This window comes from Onychostruthus taczanowskii, unplaced genomic scaffold, assembly GCF_017590055.1.
Source record: "Onychostruthus taczanowskii isolate IOZ18803 unplaced genomic scaffold, ASM1759005v1 scaffold29, whole genome shotgun sequence".
Lineage (NCBI taxonomy): Eukaryota > Metazoa > Chordata > Aves > Passeriformes > Passeridae > Onychostruthus > Onychostruthus taczanowskii.
This window is the reverse complement of record NW_024500239.1, coordinates 5208216-5228193: the sequence shown is the minus strand read 5'-3', so window position 1 is coordinate 5228193 and position 19978 is coordinate 5208216. Positions and strand designations below refer to the sequence as shown.

The following is a 19978-nucleotide window of genomic DNA, read 5'->3' as shown; positions in this document are numbered from 1 at the left end:
AGGAATCCTCTGAGAAACTTGAAGGTGGTTGCTACTGCCAGGCAAGGATAAAATAAGGAGAGCCATGCCAGTGTGGCACCAAAATGCCCTAGCAAATTCTAATGAACATGATCAGATTCCCTTGAGCCAAGGTGCTGAGAGCCTCTTGCAGCCACCAATTACAGAGGGTCAAGAATCCTTTCAGCTGGTGCTCAGGAGAAGCCTCTGCAAGAGTCAAGCCCAGAATACAGCTCCTAGGGACAGACAAGCACAGAAGCTTGTGCAGAAAATCACAAAAAAAGAAGAACTGAAAGGTGGAAGAGAGAAAGAGGCACACGGCTGTGTTCCAATCAACATAAACACAAGTGTGGTATTGACACATAGGTTGCACAACAGCAGGAAAGATGAAAGAGAGACAGACACACAGACTTCTTGGACATATTACAGATTCAATATCCCTGCACGCCAAGATGCAGTGGAGATTCAGGCTGTTCATGCCAAGTCAGTGATCTCTGGTACCAAGAGGAAAACTCCTTATTCACATAAAGGTCTACAAATGTGACAGATGCACGGCTCTCCCAGTAGAGTAGTGAATCCTGAAGATGACCAAAATGTGCTTTCAAGAAAAGTATCTGGGTCCCCTAAACCTAATCTTAAATCACGCAAGACTACCAGGAAGAAGTAACAAGAAATAGTATTGGGTGGCCCCTTGCTGTGGAGAACAGAGGAACTCATCTGTGGAGCTGATCTATGATCTAGGGAGGTTTGCTGCTTTCTGGGTACCTGGATCCAGGATAATCTTTAGAGGGTGTCAAAGCTTTCCTGACACTATTACTCCCTGCTGTCCTTCCATATAGGCACCAATAATGCTGCCTGGAAAGTATCAAAAGTGACTTCAAGCTCTATAGGTAGTGTCCACATGCATAGGGGCCCATGTGGTGTTGTCCTTACTCCTGCTGGTGAGGGGAAAGGTTGTGGGGAGAAGGCAGCTGGTAATACATATCCACAACTGGTTGTGGAGCTGGTTGTGGTGAGAAGGTTTTGATTTCTGCAACTATGGAACCCTGTTTGCTTGGGAGAGACGGGATTCCTCTCGCTGAGTGAGACAAAATTATATTTGCCAGCAGAATGGCTGACATGGTAAAGAGGCACTTTAAACTAAGAATGACAGAGGAAAGAGTTACCAGAAGTGCTAAGAGACAGTGAAGGGCAGAGAGGGTTGATAAGTAAAGGGCCTCGAGTGACATGACCAAAAGGGATCACAAAATCAACGAAACAAAGCTTAAGCAGCCTAAGCAGGGTTGCCTCCAAAATGCAAGCAAGGATTTGCCTACAAGGCACCATTATGGAGAAATCCTCCAATTGTTTTGGGAAATCAGCATGTGGGGTTGCCCTCTGCAGCACCGACACACTAATGCATGCAGCACGGAGAATAAACACGGTGACTTAGGCATCAGTGAGCTGCTGTGGGGCTACCACTTTGTGGGGCTCACAGGTAAGGTGGGATGGATCCTGTAACTTGAGCGATGCAATGGGATACAGGCTCCTTTGGAAGTAGGGGAGGAAAATGAGGAGGTGGAGTTGCCCTTTATGAGGCTGGACAATATAGAGCTTTTCCTAGGGATGGATAGTGAGCCAAATGAGATCCTGTGGGCAGTTACTGAGCACACCAATGTAGGTAATACTGTATTGCACCAATAATCAAACAATCATGGTGATTAGGAGAAGTGCCTGAAGACCGAGGAAAGGAAATGTGAGGGAACTACTGGCCAGTCAACCTCACATCCATCCTTGAGAAGGTGATGGAGCACATTGTCTACCTAGACTTTAGCAAGACTCCCGATATTGTCCCGTAAGATTCTCAAAGAGTTAACAGAGTATGAGCTGGACAAGTGGACAGTGAGGTAAACTGAAAACTGGCCCAAATTGCTGCACCCTGTGGCATGAGGTCTAGGCAGAGCCCAGAAGGTAGGGTGTACCCCATGGGTCAGTACTGGCTTCAGTCCTGTTCAATATCTTCATTAATGATTTAGATGATGCAGCAGAGGGTACCCTCAGCAAGGTTGCTGATGACAAGTAACTGGGATGAGTGATAACTGATACACACCAGGGTCGTACTGCCATGGGCTGACAGGAGCCTCATGTTCGACAAGGGGAAGCGCAAAGTCCAGGGCTGAGAAGGAACAACAACCTGCAGCAATATATGCTGGATCTTCCCAGTGGAAAGCACTTGGTGGAGATAGTCCTGGTAGACACCATGTTGAAGATGAGCCAGCAATGGGCCCTTGTGGCAAATAAAGGTAATAATATTCTGGGCTGTATGAAAGAGTGTCACAGCATGTCAGAGGAGGTGATCCTTCTCCTCTGCTTAGCACTGCTGAGATCATACATGGAGTGGCAGGTTCAGTTCGTGGTTTCTCAGTACAAGAGACATGGACACACGGGAGAGCCCAGAGAAGGACCATGAAGGTGAAGAGGATGAAGAAAGGCTTCTTTCAGTGATGCCCAGTGACAAAATGAAAGGGCATAAACTGAAACCTAGGAATTACCATCTGGACATCAGGAAATGCTTTGCAACAGTGAGGATCACCAGCCACTGGCATAAGTTTCCCAGTGAGGCTGTGCAGTCTTCATCTGCAAGGGTACTAAAAGGCCACCTGTACATAGTCACTTCTAACTACTATTTACAATTCTCACCTAAAATAACCCCCTGCTCTGTAGCTGAATGTTCACAGACCATTTCCTATGAAGACGGACAAATATGAGCTAAGGTTCTATCCCTCTGATTTATCCCCATTTCCTATATCATAGTCTTATGACCTTACCATAATCTCACGGCTTCTAAATATTTACCAGGACCCAGAAGAACCATACTAGAACTAGCACTTCAGCTTCCCTTTAATTAGTAAAAGTCACTTTCAGAGACTGCCTTTCTGTGAAGATCTTAAGGTATCAACTTGAATAATAGGAAAGCATAGTTACAAGACAGCAGAATAGAGGAATTAATTCTTCTTTGCAAGGTCAAGAAAACTGGAATTAAATTGTTCCTAAGATTTTGCTACAGAAATCAGCCAGGAATTGTGAATGAGGCAATATGAAAGAAGATCTCAGGCACATGACACTTTGAAAAACAGCAAACATGAGGAAGAGATAGTTTTTAAGAGTTTTATAGTTAAACAATTACATTTATAATGTCTCAGTTTTCCTGCTCTCAATATCTTCTCTTAATGCTTTTTCCTATATTTTCCCTTTACTGCCTTCTGTGTCTCTCTAATTGTATGCCTTTCCTTTCTTTTTTGATCCAAGTTGAAGGTAGAGCACTCCTTCTAGGATGAAATTGCTGTGTAATATTCAGAGCTCCCAGATTAAACATTTATGTTATTTGGTATATTTGAGGCTTCCAAGCTCATTCATGGACAAAAAGTAATGTTTTTCTTGCTGCCCTAAAACCTCTTGGCAATTGTGATGGAAAGCTCTGCTCCTCTTTTTGGTCCTGAGAAGCCAGACTTAAGAAGTTAAAAAGCATAATCACACGTTGAAGTCTACATGATACATATGCACAGTCATCGAAAACTGGCATCTCAAGCTTGTTTCCTGGCTGAAATTTGAAAGGTCAACAGCTATCTCATTTATTTTACCCAAGTCCTCTTGGCCACACAAAAACTCTCTCGTTGCCTTTGCTTATCCAGTGAATTCTTATCAGAACTGACCACTAACTCACATGCAAGTTTGCAGACTGCACAGTGACAAAGCAAGGCTGCAATAAATAAAACTCTAGATTAATAATACTTCTACCCTGCTTTCTTTACAGCAATAGACATATACTACATTAAGAAGACTTATTGTTAGCTGCTTTTCTTGGGAACAATTTTATTTTTTCCAGTATTACATTTTCTGGGATGAGACTTTGAATTTAGAGACCCTAAATTGTTTAAAGTTAGGTAAAATGGACCCTGATGGTCTGCTGATTTTCATAGAAGTTGCATTGTCAGTGTACAAAATGCAACATAATCTGAAGAAATCCTTAGTTAAGGTTCATCATGTTCCCCAGAAATAAATGCCTTTTTGTCTACTTACAAGGTTTGTTTTTCTTAAGTTTTTGTTACTGACATATTTTGAAGTTATTCAACTCAATGAAGACTATGACAGAGCCACAGGAGAGAATATTTTATCTTGATATCGTTAATGTATTTCATTATCATACTGCACACTTCTCATTTCTTCTGCCTTTTTGAAATGCCACCTACATTTATAAAATTACATTACAAGTTCTCAATATTTCCATGAAGAAGCAGAGAAATCACATAAAGAGATGACTATTAAAAAGTAGGGAAAAACAAAGATTCACTTGAGATGAACAGAATTTAACTTATTTTAAAAACAATCCCAGACAAGGTATTCAGTGGGAGGAAAATGTATATATATATATATATTTCAATCTAAAAATATCATGACTATGCTATCAAATGCTAAGTTAAAGTGCAGTTTCAATGAATTTCAACATGAGATGATTGCAAAAAGAAGTAATTTAAGCCAGTCTATATCACAAAATAAGGAAGTCCTCTTAGTGAACCATTGCAATGAAGTGCCAGCTTCCAGTTTGAAACATACTATGAATAAAAAGATGTACAAATAAAATGAAAAATATTCAGGAAATAACAGAAAAATATTGAAGCAAGAAACTAGAATTACTAATAAGCAAATAAAGCATTATCTGAAAACCAGTATGTGAGCATACATTTTCCTGTTTCCTAGTCATATTCTGTAGCGTTTACATCTTCTTCAATACTGGTGGCATCCAAAACTTTTGACTTACTGATAGTTAAGTATAGCTTTATTCCCATGACTCTTCCCACTAAAGCATGAAAGACAACCACAAACCACAGGAATATCGCTTGGTTTGCCTAATTCAAAATACAATCCCAAACAGGTACGTGCCGGGCAGCAGTAACCCTTGAGACGCCAACCAATGCATAAGATTCAATCAGCTGAAAAGCTCATCTGTGAATCAGAAATACAAACTGTGTGTGCAACAGTGTTATGGTTTAGCAATGTTATTCTCCAATTTAGTGCTCCCAGTGAAAACATGAGCCTCTTGCTCACACCCTCTTCCCTGTCCCTGTGGTGGGATGGAGAGGAGAGTAAGAGGCACAAAAGGTGAAGATCATGGGATGAGATAAGAACGATTTACTGGAAACAGCAATGAGATAAGAGAAGGAACTGTAAAGGCAGCAATACTAATGACAGAGGGTACAAGAAAGATGTGAACAATTCATATGGAAACAACAATTCCCAACTGCTCCCTCCACCACACTATGCAGAACTACAAGGGACCCCTTCTCCCTGGAAGAGACTGCCTTCCCCCAAATCCCAGCAATGAGGTGAGGTGGTAGAGAATAACTTCTGGGTCCTGGAGATGTTCCCTCCTGGATATTACAAAAACTAACCCTTCCTGCCCAGAACCAGGACAAACAGCTATAACTCTTCAGGGTTATGAAACACTAAAGCTAGACTGGCTTTGAGCAGCAGGTTGGACAAGAAACCTCCCAAGATCTCTTCCAACCTAAATTACCCTACAGTTATATACCACAGCAAACACTTGGAGCTGAAAATCTTGAAATATTTTGTAACCTCATTTATAAATCTTTGCCCCAGAATTAACTTTTGAAACAGTCTTCTCCCAGAGGATGAAAACAGGGCAGCAATCCATAAAATCTAGGACACAGAAGCACGGTAGGTATGAATTTGTCCTAGTTAAGTAACAGAACTGATGAAGTGTGTACATTATTCTTACACCAAGTCAACTTACACAATTGAAATATTAACCCAATGGAAAGGATATTTAGGGAGACCTGAAGAACTCACAAAGGACGCTAACAGTGAGCTCATCTACTGGCAGACATAAAATACAGGTCACTTGAAAAGTCACAATCCTTGAATCCAAGTAATGCAAAAAAAGGCAGTCTCAAGCCACAATAGCAGTACAATGTATAGATATTACCCATGTGTTCTAAGAACTGAAAGCATGGTGATATAAAGTTCTCTCTATTCTCTCTATTCTCTCTACCTATATTCTCTATGCTCTCTCTACCTACCCTTAATCTCTCTTTATGACCTGGAAAATAAAGAAGATATAACAGTTTTTAATAAGGAATAGAAGTTTTTTTTACCAAGTAAAAGGAAATGAGTGATAACCCAAAGCCTTGGTGGAAAGGATTCTCAAAGGAAACAGCTGAAATAGAAGCAAGAGATAGTCTGTGATCTTGGTCTTCAGAGATCTACTGGAGTGAGACAGATAAACTAAGCAATTGAGACAACTGCCTCATTACAAGGCAAAGTAAACCAAAAAGACAGCTTGATGACTTTAAGGGGCAGCTATCCTGCAAACAAGTTAGGTGAGCTTTAATTATTCAGGAGATAAAATCAAAGTGCAAATTGCAGAGGGACAAGAGACAGTGGTCTAGCTAAGGAAAAAAGTCACCAGCCCAAAAATCCCTGAACTTAGACGGCAGGTAAAGATTTGCAGTCGGGATTCCTGTTGACTAAACTACATGGGTATGAAGTCCCTATGCAAGAACAAGCATCTAATTCCCCATATGTTTAGGTGGAAGGACCACTGGAGGGAATTTAGATAGATATCCAAACTGCTGTAGATTAAAAAAAGAGAAAGAGATCTGTCAAACTGATGCAGTTTGGGAGATGTGAGATGGAAAAATGAGAGAACTGCTCTGTCTCACTGTTAAGAGTAAAACCACCTGAGTTGCTACACAGGCTTCTCTAAAGATTCCATTGATTAGTTTCTGCTTATTTCATTTTGCATAAAAGTAAGAGAAGACCTTCAGTTGCTTTTGATCTAATGACTTGTAGTGCATTTTCATTATAGATAAGACCATTCACATCCCAAGATCACTGGCATTTTACAACTGAAAGAGATGTTTTAGATCATATTCAACTATTTTGTCACTTACAAAAAAAGTCAAGAAGCATAATTTTAGCTGATGTTCCTTTAGAAGCAAAATTATAGTTTCAGTTGAGCAGCACCTGAGGGTCACTAGCAGGCCTTGATGGTCCTTCCTCTGGGAGCTCTACCCAGCCTTTAGTCCTGTGTCTTCTGTCTCTGCCATGGCCCTATCCAGCAGACACTAGACCTGACCATGACTTGTGGATTGATTTGCCAGCTTGGCCCTGGACCTGCTTCATTTCCATGGACTTACTTGCCTGATGACCTGCACACTTGGCCAGTCTTGGCCTCAATCCCTGGGTCTGCCCTCCTGTCTTGCACCGGGGCTGGTCTCTGCCCAGCCGTCGCATGCTCTTCTGCTCATGACTCCCATTCCTCACTGCTCCCAGAAAGAAATTTTATTAGTTCCTGCAGTTTTTCCTGTGCTTTCACTGTCTATATGACGAAGGGAAAAACTCTAGATGGAGTTGAAAAAGGAAGAACCGAGCTCTAGTAATTTTGAAGACACTGGACTCAACCTGCTGTATAAAAATCACTGCAATTCAAGAAAGCTTTAACTGAGTCTTGCACTACTTGAAAGTTGTAATGAATCACAGACAATTGGGTTCGCAGACACAGAAGGTTGCTGCTTACCTTTCAAGTGAAATGAAGAGACTTTGAACTCAAGTGCAGCACTCTTGCAAACCCTTGAAAAATGCAGTTTTAGAATGTCTTAAGTGACCCTGAGAGACACAAAGTCCCTCCAGCTGTCACAAAGGAAAACCAAGAATTCCTGTGTTGTGTTTGTTTAGTTTTATCATAAAAAACCCTATACAACAAAAGGTCAACAATCTACCCTATTTGACTTTTTTTCACTTCTAATCTTTCTCATTAAATGTTTCCAAGTGACCCAATATTTTTTACAGATTTCTCTAATCTACTTTCTTCTTGAAAATGATATTAGACCTGATGTTCTAACTTCCACCTAATGACCACTAAGTAGAATTATAGTTTACTTTGTGTGTCTTAAGCGTCAATGTTGCATTACATTGGGATGGTGCAACAAGAGCTCTTTGCTTCCTTTCTACTTTTACAGTAAATCAAGGAGTCTAAACGTCCTGCCCATTATTCAATTTGTGGCTCATTGTAGTGCTTGACATATCTTTCTCTGAGATTTGCTGCCTACATAGCCATTTTGCACTTTTTCACTTAAATATTGTTTTTATTAAAACCTTTATCAATGTGCTAGTTTTGGCTGGGATAGAGTTAGTTTTCTTCACAGTGTCCAGTATGGGGCTGTGTTTTGGATTTGCGCAGAACACAGAGTTGACAATATAGAGATGTTTTTCTTATTCCTGAGTAGGGCTTGCACAGAGTCAAGGCCTTTCTGCTTTCCATACTGCATTGCTGGCAAAGGGCTGGGGTTGTATGGTGGGCTGGGAAGAGACACAGATGGGACAAGACACAAACGGACAAGAGGGATATTCCAGACCATATGATAGCATACTCAGTATATAAAGTGGGTGAAGAAGAAGGAAGCGGGGGAACATTTGGAATTATGGTGTTTATCTTCCTAAGTAACTGTTATGTGTGATGGAGCCCTGCTCTCCTGGACATGGCTGAACACCTGCCTGCCTCTGGGAAGTGTTGTGGTGTGTTTTTTTCTTCTTTAATTGGCATATTTTACTGCTTAATTTGTGGTTTTGGAATCCCTCTGTGTTTTTCTCCCCCTGCTCTTGGAGTGGCACAGGTTCCCCATTTTGTATCTTATGTTGCTAAATTTAGACTCGCTCCCTCGCGGTTATTCAGCTCAGTTACCTGTCAGTTCTTGTTCATTGCCTGGCCACTCCCTGCTAAATTGTCAATCCCTCTTGTTCCTACCCTTTTTCCCCTAAAACCTCCCCTGCTCCTCCTCTCCTCAGATATCAATCCTTCCCCAAGCCTGCCCTTTCCTCCAGAACCTTCCCTGTCGGTTTTTTTATATCCTTTGAAACCCCATTGGTTTACTTCAGCCTTTCCCCTCCCTTAAGATCCTCTATTGGTTTACAGATTGTATTTCCCTGCCTTGTGTTCCACCCCCAGTTCGCCTGATTGGTTAAAAGTTGTATCCTCCCCAAGACCGTCCCTCTTTATAAGTTAGTGCCTGCCATCCGTTCAGGGTTTTGGGACCTTAGACTGGGGGCGTTGGTGTTGGAATAGAGTTATTCACGTTACTGCTCCAAGGCCCGTGCTGCTGCCTCTTTGTTCATTTGCGCTGAATACCAGCTGGCAGCTGGATTTCTGTGGGGTCTGCCAGGGGGATCTGTCGCGCCCGTGTTGTCATCATCACCAGGCCAGCCCCCACGCTGCGACAGAGAAGCAGTGAACTAATTCCTTGTTTTGCTTTGTTTATGCACACAGGTTTTGCTTTTGCTATGAGTCTGTCTTTATCTCGATCCTGAGTTTTCCAGCTTTTCCCCTTCAGGTTCTGTCCCCAAACCTGCTCTCAGAGGAATGACCAAGCGGCTGTGTGGTGCTCGGCTGCTGGCTGAAGTCAAGTCAGCATGAGTATCATTCTGAAATTCAATCCTGTCCTCAGCAAAGTACTTGCAGCTTTTCCCAAGTAGGTATGACATGCAATTTAGAAACACATTTTTTCTATCATGCTGTCTAGAGAAAACCTTATCTTTTTCTAGAGAATACCATTTGACAGAATCTCATCCTTCTTGTTTGACAGTGTACTACTGATAACTACTCACAGAAATTATTTCCAAGATACAGAAGGGTAAAGCATACCACACTTTTTGGGGACTTTTTGCTTCAGCATTTGTTTCGAAAACAAATATTTTACTGACGTGATGTCAGTTAACTTCTGCTGCAGAAATATTGATTAAAGACTAGATTGCTCTTACAGTATTTTCACAAAAATAAAGTTTCCCCTATTTTTCTTTAGGAGCACTTCTAACATTTTATAAGTCATGAAATATCACACATCACCTATCACACCTCCTTGAGACCTGTTACCTTGTAACACGGAAATCAGATTTCTTTACTTGATTTATCCTTGACAAATCCATTTTCACCATTGTTTAGCATCTTTTTATCTCCTCTGTGATTCCAAACAGATTATTTGCTCTAGTATCTTTCCAGGAATTAAATTTAACCTGACTGGCCTGTAATTCACAGGGCCTTTGTGTGTTTTCTGGAAACACAGACACAAACAAACATTTCTTCTCTTCTCTTACCATTCATTTACTTTTTATCCTTTAAGTCTCAAATCTCATAAGGGAAGAGTCTAAGATTTCTTAAGTATTCCATAGTGACTTAATTGTGCCAGACAATTTGAAAATATCTGACTCATCTAAGATGACTCTAACCTGTTCTTATTCCTCTTCCCAATTTTAATTATGCCAGTCTTCAGTGCACAGTCAGCCTTTTATAAAATCAATGCTGAGGAAGAAAAAAACTTCCAATAACCAAGAACCAGGCATGTCTCTGTTAGTTTTACCTCTCTAAAAATTAATGGGTCAACTCTTTTGCTTGTCTTGCTCTGATTCATTACATGTAAGATATTTTCTTCCACTCAGTTGTTAAAACCACGGTTAATGGCATTTATTTCATACTTTATTGCAATTTCTATGACCAAAATGTTGCTCAGGGTGAAGCTTGGAAGATCTGTGGGGTGCATGGCATGTGATCTTAGTAGTTCTGGGGGCTTCAGACGTTTTTATCTCAGTAAGCTCCTCCAGTATTTTCAGCCACAAACTTACCGGATTTTGTTCCTCAGTGCTCAGATTGATGCTTGCAATAAATCAGAGGACAAAAGGAACATGGTGATATTGGATTTATTCACCTTTTTAAGGGAAGCAGAGTCAGAATACGAACCTCCCTCCAAAACATGTGTTTTTGCAAATCAAAGAGTATAAAGGAACCTTTGCACTGGGGTGAAATGATCTTGTGTGTGAAAAACAGACATGGGTAAGAATGGGGTAGCTTTCATTACAGACACTCAAATAAACCCCAGAAGAAAATTAGGCTTATTCAGTACAGTAAATGTGACCTACTAAGAGAAAGCCAAACAGGACTGAAACAGTGGGAGTTTTTCTTTTTCCTGAATTGCTATTAATAAATGAACTAACTGCTTAGAATCTGATACTAATATTTCTCTGTGTGTTCTATAAATTATGCAAATCTTACCTCAGAGAATCTTTGTACATCCTGGGTTAAAGTTCCTACTCTTTTCCAGTGATAATGTTTGAGTAACTTCAAAATTGCTGGATTCACTGCATTATCAGATGGCACTGTCCGGAAGAAATAAGGATATTTTTTCTTATCAGCCAACTCTGGAGTTGTTGCTGCAAATGAAAGCTGGAAAAAATGAAAGGAAAAAAAAATGGAAGTCACCATAAGTTATCTAGCAGTCAGTAAAAAAGCTTTGCTTTTCTCAGTGCAACAAGACACAATCTGTACATTGTTGTCTTGTAGAGAAATTTCATATTCATACAGCTTGAACGTCCTACCAGCACCATTTTCTTTTAAAGAGATTTTTGAAATATTTTAGCTCTACAAACCACCTGCTGAAAAACTAAACTAGGAAACCTTAAAAGTCAGAGAGGTAAATCTTCTGTTTAAAATCAGGCATCTTATACATTACACAGAGCTATAAGGCCTAAGGAAATAAATCTCTGTGATGAATTCCCCATCAATTTATCTTCGTAAAAGTTGAGAATACCTCCAAGAGAATATTATTTTCTCAAAGTTTTATATATCTTAAATTACTGGGCAAATCTCTAGTAGTACTTCTCCCTGTCTTCATGTACCAAAACAGCCCCAGGTAACAGAAAAACAGAAAATCACTATGTTAGCCAAGGGTGAAACTCAGAAGTTTACTTGGGTCTCAGCTTCCTTCACTGAAGCAGGTCCCCTGTGGTTTGTGTCATAAAAGAGGATTCAATGGCTAAAACACTGGAATTTGTTCATCGTTGGAGAATGCTTATTACAAAGGAAAAGAGGAAACCTTTTAAAACATGCAAAACCAAACAGAAAACTTCATTGAATTCTTCTGCTCAAGTTAGGGCAGCATGTTTTTGTGAATGTTTTTCAGATTGCATTTTGAAGAGAATGCCTGCACATTCACTTTTTGAAAACACTCCTATTCCAAAGATACTTCTGGTCATTCCCTCCAGTTCTTTTTAGGCTTCTTGGAATGTACCTCCCAAGCATTTTTTCAGCCAGGATTTTTGGTTGAGGTTTCTTAAAGTACTGTTTCAATGCAAATTGGTTTGAATGACACAAAATAAGCTCCCTGATACAAATTTAAAGACTTTCAAAATCAATAGATAGTCAGAAAATGTAGGTGAATTCAAGACTGTATATCAACCATAGCTTTACATTTTCACTTTTTTAAATTAAACATTCAACATATTTTGGTTAGACAACCTTTTCTGAAATTCAGAGTAGACGAGTTTAATCTGAAAAACCACTTCAAGTCTTTTCTTCAAAAAGAAGAAAAAAAATTGTTTTTCATAGTCTTATATTATTTATTTATTTCTTATATTCTTATAGTCTCTATTTATTTCTCATAAAAATCTAGATTTAGTCTGTCAGAAACAGGACTTACTCTCAGTCTGATCTTAGACTCACAAAGATTTTATTGCATTGTTATAATTGCTTGAATGTAGTTTTTTTTTCCTAATTAAAAGAATGTAAACAGCTTAAATTGTGCATAACTTGGGCAGTTTACAGTATACCATTCAAAATAGAAGATCCTTTCTCTTCACTGGTCAGGAGATAGTGAATAATGCAATTGTCACGTAATTCTGAGGTAAAACATTTTTAATACAGCAACTGGACTATCACTAGATTTCATTTAAAAATTGCAATGTGAGGTGCTATGATATATTGTCATCTTGATTATCCAAAACCATTCCCATAAGGAAAGAAGAATGAATATCTGCCAGATACACCTAGTCAACTTTTCTATTTAGCCTGGTAGGGCTGAACATCATGCACTCACTGCTCAGTGAAGGTGGAAATGAGGACCTGTGATGCTGGCTGAAAAAGAGAGAAAGTTTGACATTAGAAACCAACATGAAGAGGAATACCTCTCAGCAGCCCAGCTGCTTGCAGCGTGCTGACTGCAAAGAACTTGCTTTTCAAGTTGTTACGGGTTTGGATCAAACATAATTGGATTGATCTTAAGAAAAAGAAGTGAAGAGCAACACTGATGTAACAGTAGTGGCAAGAAACATCAGCAAGGTTCACCTAGCTCAGATTATTAAATTGAAGGGCAAATTTTTCTGATCAGTAGTACAAAGGTCCATGGTAATGAGAAGCATCTCTATATGTGTAAGCTGTCTTTAGGGTGAAGATCCGTGATATAAACAAAACAATTCAAAACCATCCTTTGTGATTTTTTTAGTGACTTAAAGGGCCTAAATTAGTATCCTAATTGCTCAAATTTTCTTGGAAACAAGCAAAACATTACCTCTATTCATTGCTTACAGAAAGATGAAGTCTCATAAGAGATTTCTCGGCCATGTGAGGTGAGATGAGACAAATTTAGGTTTAAGTGCAAAACTAATGATACTGAAATTACAAAAAAAAAAAAAACAAAAAAACAAAACCAAAACAAAAACAAAAAACAAAACCCTCTTCATATTATTTTAAAGTAAAGGTTTTGTTAAAACAAAAAATGGGAAAATTTGATGTTCAAGCAATTCTCATATTGTAGATGTATTCAGAGGTTTTTCAAATGTCACATATATCATGGTTAGTCTCATTCTGCATCATTTTGACAATAAGACCCTTGTAAGAGATGGAGAAATACCCTGAAAAAGTTAAGTCATTAAAAATATTTAACTTTTCATAAAATTATCTCTTGTAAGAGTTTGGGACATGCAATGAACTTAACCCCAAAATAACCAGCACTCAGTATTCTGCTTTGAGAGGATCAATGATGAAAAATGAAATGAAACCTCATTGTACTCTAAAAAGTGGTAATAAAAAGATCACGTTAAGAAATGAACTGACATTTTGGAAAAAATACGTGAGATAGCACAGCTATATGAAAACATAAGGAAAATACTCATAAAAACCCCTTTATTTAATGTGATAAAGCAAGTAAGATCACAACACAGTCCACCCACATACGCATTAAGATTGTACACCCCTTTTTAAGTGAGCATTTTTCCTCTGTATTTTAGGGCTAAATTTGTTTATTCATGGCTGATGTGAAACTTGTATATTGAAAGACTTTTAATAGTTTTTTAACTTCATTCTACAGGATTGAAAGCCATCATGCTTTTTGATACAAGAATTTATTTTCATAACTAAGTTATTTAGCAATCATATTGTTCATACAATTCTTTGCAAACTACCGAAGTTCTATTTTTCACATTATTCCATTTTCAAAGCATACATATTCATACAGTGCTCTGTAATTTTTTTACAGGTGTTTATGCTTGCCTCTCCATGTTCAGGAGGAGTGAGAGATGAACATTTATATTCAGGATTATAATTCAGCCATAAATACCTGTGGGATGCATGATGTCATTCCTTCACAGAAAATTATTTTACAGAACTGCTAAAAGGTGATGGCCAAAAGCCAAACTTAAGAAGGGATGAATGAAAGGGAAAAAAAAAAGATTTTTCAAGATGGTATAAAGCAGAAGACACAGTGGACAGCTACTGGGTGATACATCATGACTGTGTGTGTTGTGTTTGTGCGTGCGTATACATAAACAGGCTCTGTCCATACATGTATGCAGACGTAGATTTTAAAAAAGCTTATATATATAATATAAATATGTATCTCTTTGAATGCTGTCAGAAAACCCTGCACCTACTTCCTAGCGTATCTCTGAGAAATCTTTCTGTAGAGTATGTTTAGAATATCTGCTTCTAATTTGTGAGCAACTGGATCTGAACTTAAAATTGTGTATGTAGGAAAACATAAGCTGTGATTCAGATGGGAATTTCTGAAGTATAAGACTTTGAAATAGAAAGTAAGATCATATTTACCATTCAAGTAAGAGCTATAAAATATTAACTACAGTACAATATGAGAACTAAATAGACCAGGGTATTGGATAGACCTTGGTGGACTGCTGAAAAACTGAAAAATATACAGAAAGATTTTATTACAGAAGTTTTTGGGATCAGGCATGTGTGTTGATGAACTAAATTTTCCTAAGGAAGATAATATTTTTTGAAAATGTTAAATGCAGTTGAAAATCCACACATTTTCATGGAAATTTTGTCATTAACACTGGATAGTGATATGAAAGAAAAAGGATGCTAAAACAAAAATATTGAAAGGAATAGTTCTGCAGAAGGGGAGTAAAAGGTAGCTTCAAAACCCTATATTAAGTTTAAACAGGGTGTGGTAGATTAAATGAGAAACATCAGTCTAAAGTGCTTTCAAATGCTTCTGTGTAAGGAAGTAATGGTGCATTCAACTTAAAGTCAGTTGATTCTTTAATTCAAACTTAAGTCAGTACTGAAGGAGGTGTGATAAGATGATAAGATCTACTGTTCATTTAAAAAAATGGGATGCAGCACTAATGAAATCAGTGGAAAAGACTAAGAGTGATGTAAAAAAAGAGATGGATATTATTAGAAAGCTGAAACAAAATTAGAAAAGGAAACAACACTATATATTCCATGTATATATTCCATATATGAGTCCAGAAGCTGGAAGGCTGAATGAAGCCACACTGCTACCCCATGTACTGCAGAGAGAGAGGCAGGCACCAGAAATGGTAAGCAATCTTTTTCTGTTCAGTTTTTTAACTGTCTCTAGGAAGTATTTGTTTAATTTTTGTCACTGTAGTAGGGTTCAGAAGTCTGGGAAAAATGAAAGAGCAGAATTATCCCTGGATAAATAGTTGCTTTCACCTAAGGCAACAGGTCTATTAAGGAGTCATATTTAAATGGACTGTGTAAGCTAAAGTAATACAGTAACAGTTACCCTTTGCAAAGTTACTGTAGATCCAAATGTGTAGACCTCAGCTGGGTCTGACCCAAGCTCAAAGGAGCCAAGTGGACCTGGACAGAGCAGTCAAAAGCGGCGACAGCAGTGCCATCCATAGCTGTGCGGAATCGAGTCCAGCATCCAAAGCAGCAGTGTGGCTCAACGTGGAAAATCTAGCTTTTGGGGTTGTCCATTGTTTTCCTGTTCCCAGCTCAGGGACAAGGAGAGAGCTGTGGGGAGCACCCGCCATCCTGTTTTTGTCTGGGGAAAGCACGTGGTGCTGTGTGTGGGAGCGGCCACCACTGTCTTTGTCCTGGCAGCCACGCAGAACTATGTCAAGGTGGTGCACATCTCTTTGTGTGTAAAGCACCTACTCCTTTTATATACTTTTGTTATTAATATTGTTGCTGTTACTGGGCATTTCGCAGTCTATTGCTGTTTGCTTTCAGTAAATTGTTATGTCAACGCATGGTCTCTGCCTTTGTCCCAGTCCAGCAGGAGAGGGTGGAAGGGAAAGGAAGTGGCTATTTGGAGTTTAATTTCTACACACTGTGTTCATGGAGTATTATACAATGGGTGGAAAAAGAAAAGGAAATAAAAGTGCCTTCAGGTAACAGGATAAACGCACTAGGCTCATACAAGTATTTTATTAAGGACTGATAGAAACTTAAATGTGCCCCTGTTGCTGCAAAACTAGTCCTGTTGGAGAAGGTTTCATATATGGCAGATATCACCTTTGTTTCCCAAACATTTTCTAGAAAGCTAAATTATGCTGATAAATCAGCATTGCTAAACAGGATATAAACTGCTGATTCAACTGACTGGTGCTAACGTTCATCATCATAACTAGAAATTGCATGTCATGTATGCTTAGATAGAAAGCAGTATTTTCTGCAAAAAAAAAAAAAAAGGAGAATGTAAATAATTCTTTCCGAGAAAAGGGCAGAACATCAGAAAGCTCTGCAGAAAATACTCTTACAATGGTACAGGATTGCACATGCAAAATCTTGTACAAGAATAACAAGGACAAAACTCAGGAAGATGATGATTTGCAGCAATGTGTACTTGTGACACCACACACCACTCCTTTGTGAGCCTTGCCAGCGCTAATGCTCTGAGAAGCCTGTGCCAGCAATAATGATACTCAAGTTCAAGCATGTGATGACTTGATGGTCCCAGGAGCTAGAAGGACCAGAACGGAAACTAATGAATAATGAAGAGTTAAAAGATTTGCCTGCTGCCACTCTTGAGCATTAGATGATGTCACATAACAGATGAAACAATACATTCTTAACCCAGAGACAGAGAACAGACTGAAGCATAACAAACTGCATCTTTAAAGGAATGGTAATTATAAAGTATAAATATTTATGTTAAATGTTAATTCACAGTAACCTTACTATACAAGCTAACTTATCCACATGTGCACACCACCACTGAACTTGATCTTGCCTCTAGCGAAGTTATGAATAAATTTTAATATCATAACAGTACTTGAAATAAGAAAAAAAAAATTCTAAAAGGATGTTAAAATGAACCTTAAATGCATGATAGCCTGTATAATAAGAAAAGGGATATGAGTGCCTTTTCCCACCTCAGTGCACAAAATGTATTGTCTAATCAGCTTTGATGGATGACTTAGGGGAAAAGCATGTGGAAGTAACATTGCAAAAATGGTTACGAGCACGTATATATTTGAGAGATACGTCAATATAAGAAGGTAAGTGCAGCAATTTCATTGACAGTTGCCTGCATAGATCTTCAAAGCAGGGGAAAGCAAAACACAGTAATAAAGATCAAGAAACAAAGATATGGTTTCTTGACAATTTACCAGTGCAGCTGCTGATGATGAGTGTTTAGATAGAGACAGCGAAGAAGCAGGTTCTGAGCTGGACCTAGAAATCATATCCTAGCAATCTTCCTTCCTAGCTATGCCCTAATTCTGATCCCCAAATGGCGCAGATGATAAGTTGACATAAAGAAGACATAAGTTGACTAAAGAAAAAAATATTAACAAGAAATTAGGCTTTTTCAGCAGTGGTAAAGAGTTACATTTTTACCTGTCATATGATACTGTTAAATAATTACTTGAATGAAAGCTCCGGAGAGTCCATCATCCAGAAGATTTTATGAGACCGGACAAACTTCATTTTTGCAACAAATAGAACTCATAATTAAAAAGTGAGTAAGGACTTTGAGTTTGACAGCTGCAAGAGCAAAGTAAAAGTCTGGGAGAGTATCTGTGATTCCTCACTAGCTGGTACATGGGCAGGATGCCTCATCCAAATGGGAATATGAAGATGCGCATTGTATTAAACTCACTAGTCAAGAATCGATCCCATTGATGAGCATCCCTTTCATCATCCATAATATATTACCCATGTGGTTAAAGATACTGTTCCTTTTGAAATCAGATGTTTTGCCAAACACTGCTGCCCAATATCATCAGCTGTTACCTTCATTAATTCTGTGTCTGAAATTGCTTTCACTGACTGCCTTTTGGCACTTGGGAGTTCACAGAAAAAGCAGTTCCAGCTGGTCTCAAGGTTGGAAGGCACCTGCCTCAATGCTGATGGCATTCCAGTGAATTAATCTAATCACAGTAAGACTGATATTCAAGCTGCATTTTGCTCTGGAGACATTTTAGGAAGCAGTTCTGGCCACTGAACTAATCAATATTTTAAGGACAGGAACTGGTTTAGATAAAATCCAGATGATAAGCACTTCAGATGGAAGATCAGTGTCTACAGGTTGATGGAGCATTCAGTCCTGTTTCCTTCTTGGGCAGCCCAAACTACTCACAACATAATTTGGTAAGACCTTGTAGATGTCTGAGTCACGAAGTCAGACCAGATTATAAAGTTTGGTCTTTTGATGTTAAACTTTTTTAATCCCAAAGTGTCTGTAGTTTAGGATGGAGATTTAGGAACAGTGATTGAAGCTCTGGGACCCCCAGTGTAGGAAGAATGAAGCCTGCTGGAGTGAGTCCAGAGGAGGGGCTGGAGCACCTCTCCCAAGAAGACAAGGCTAAGAGAATTGGGGCTGCTTAGCCTGGAGAAGGAAAGACTCTGGAATGACCTTGTAGCATTTTCCAGTACCTAAAAGGGACTACAAGAGAAGAGGGACTTTTTAAAGGACATGAAGTGATAGGACAAGGGGGTATGGCTTCAAATTGAAAGACATTAGGTATTAGGATTAAGGTGTGGATGCCCCATCCCTGGAAATGTTCAAGTCCAGGCTGAATAAGGCTTGGAGCAAGATGATTTACTAGAAGATGTCCCTACCCATGGCAGTTGGGTTTGAAACTAGATGATCTCTAAGGTCCCTTCCAACTCAGGGCATTCTATGAATCCATTCTCAGCTGACAGGTGCTTTTTTGTCTTCAAGTCATGGAAAGGATAAGCAGTAGCTGAAAATTGCAGGAGATCTGCTAAAAAAATAAAAAAGGAAAGGAAACAGCCTAGACATTAGCACTGCTGCTTCACCTGCCTCTCAGCATAGAATATTAACTTCCATGCATCTGTTCACACCAGCAAGAGCCTACATTTATGAACTTTATAAGAAAAATAATAAGTTAAAATAATTCTTAGAACAACATTTCTGGTGAACAGGAAATAGAGCAGTTATTAGTGTTCAGAGTAATATACAGTTACATATGAAATTCATGCCCAAGTAATGGGATCCATTTTAAGTTCTGATAAATACTGCTTCACAAACCTATGACATTAACCTTACTTCCAAGACATGCCAAGGAAGTATATCATAAAGTTACGGAAAATGTCCTTCAATTCAGTGATCAACAGTGCAATCAGTAAAGTTAATAGAGACTTTTGGGTTCAGAGTTTCAGAAGGTAGCCAGGTGAACATGAGACAGAGTCATCTCCAACAGATGACCACATCCAAAATTAAAGATTTATCATTAGGCTTAACTTGATTTTTTCACTATTAATGGAAAATAAACAATTGCCATCCTCTTTTCATTGCATTTTTTTTCTGACCATTCATTTGAAAAAATATGTTAGAGCCTAAAAAATCATTAGTTCCTTTTTCTACACTCCAGAAACTATTTTCAGATCTGTATTAAACACAAATAATTTGCACCTAAC

At 38.8% G+C, this 19978-nt stretch overlaps 1 protein-coding gene across 1 annotated transcript in view; it reads right to left on the bottom strand.

Annotated features, from left to right (window-relative positions):
• GABBR2 (gamma-aminobutyric acid type B receptor subunit 2) overlaps positions 1-19978 on the bottom strand; it is a 456087-nt gene that overhangs the window by 262717 nt on the left and 173392 nt on the right. Inside the window, exon 3 of the mRNA XM_041408112.1 lies at positions 11096-11266. Within this exon, the coding sequence (XP_041264046.1) occupies positions 11096-11266 (171 nt within the window). The remainder of the gene's footprint in view (positions 1-11095; positions 11267-19978) is intronic.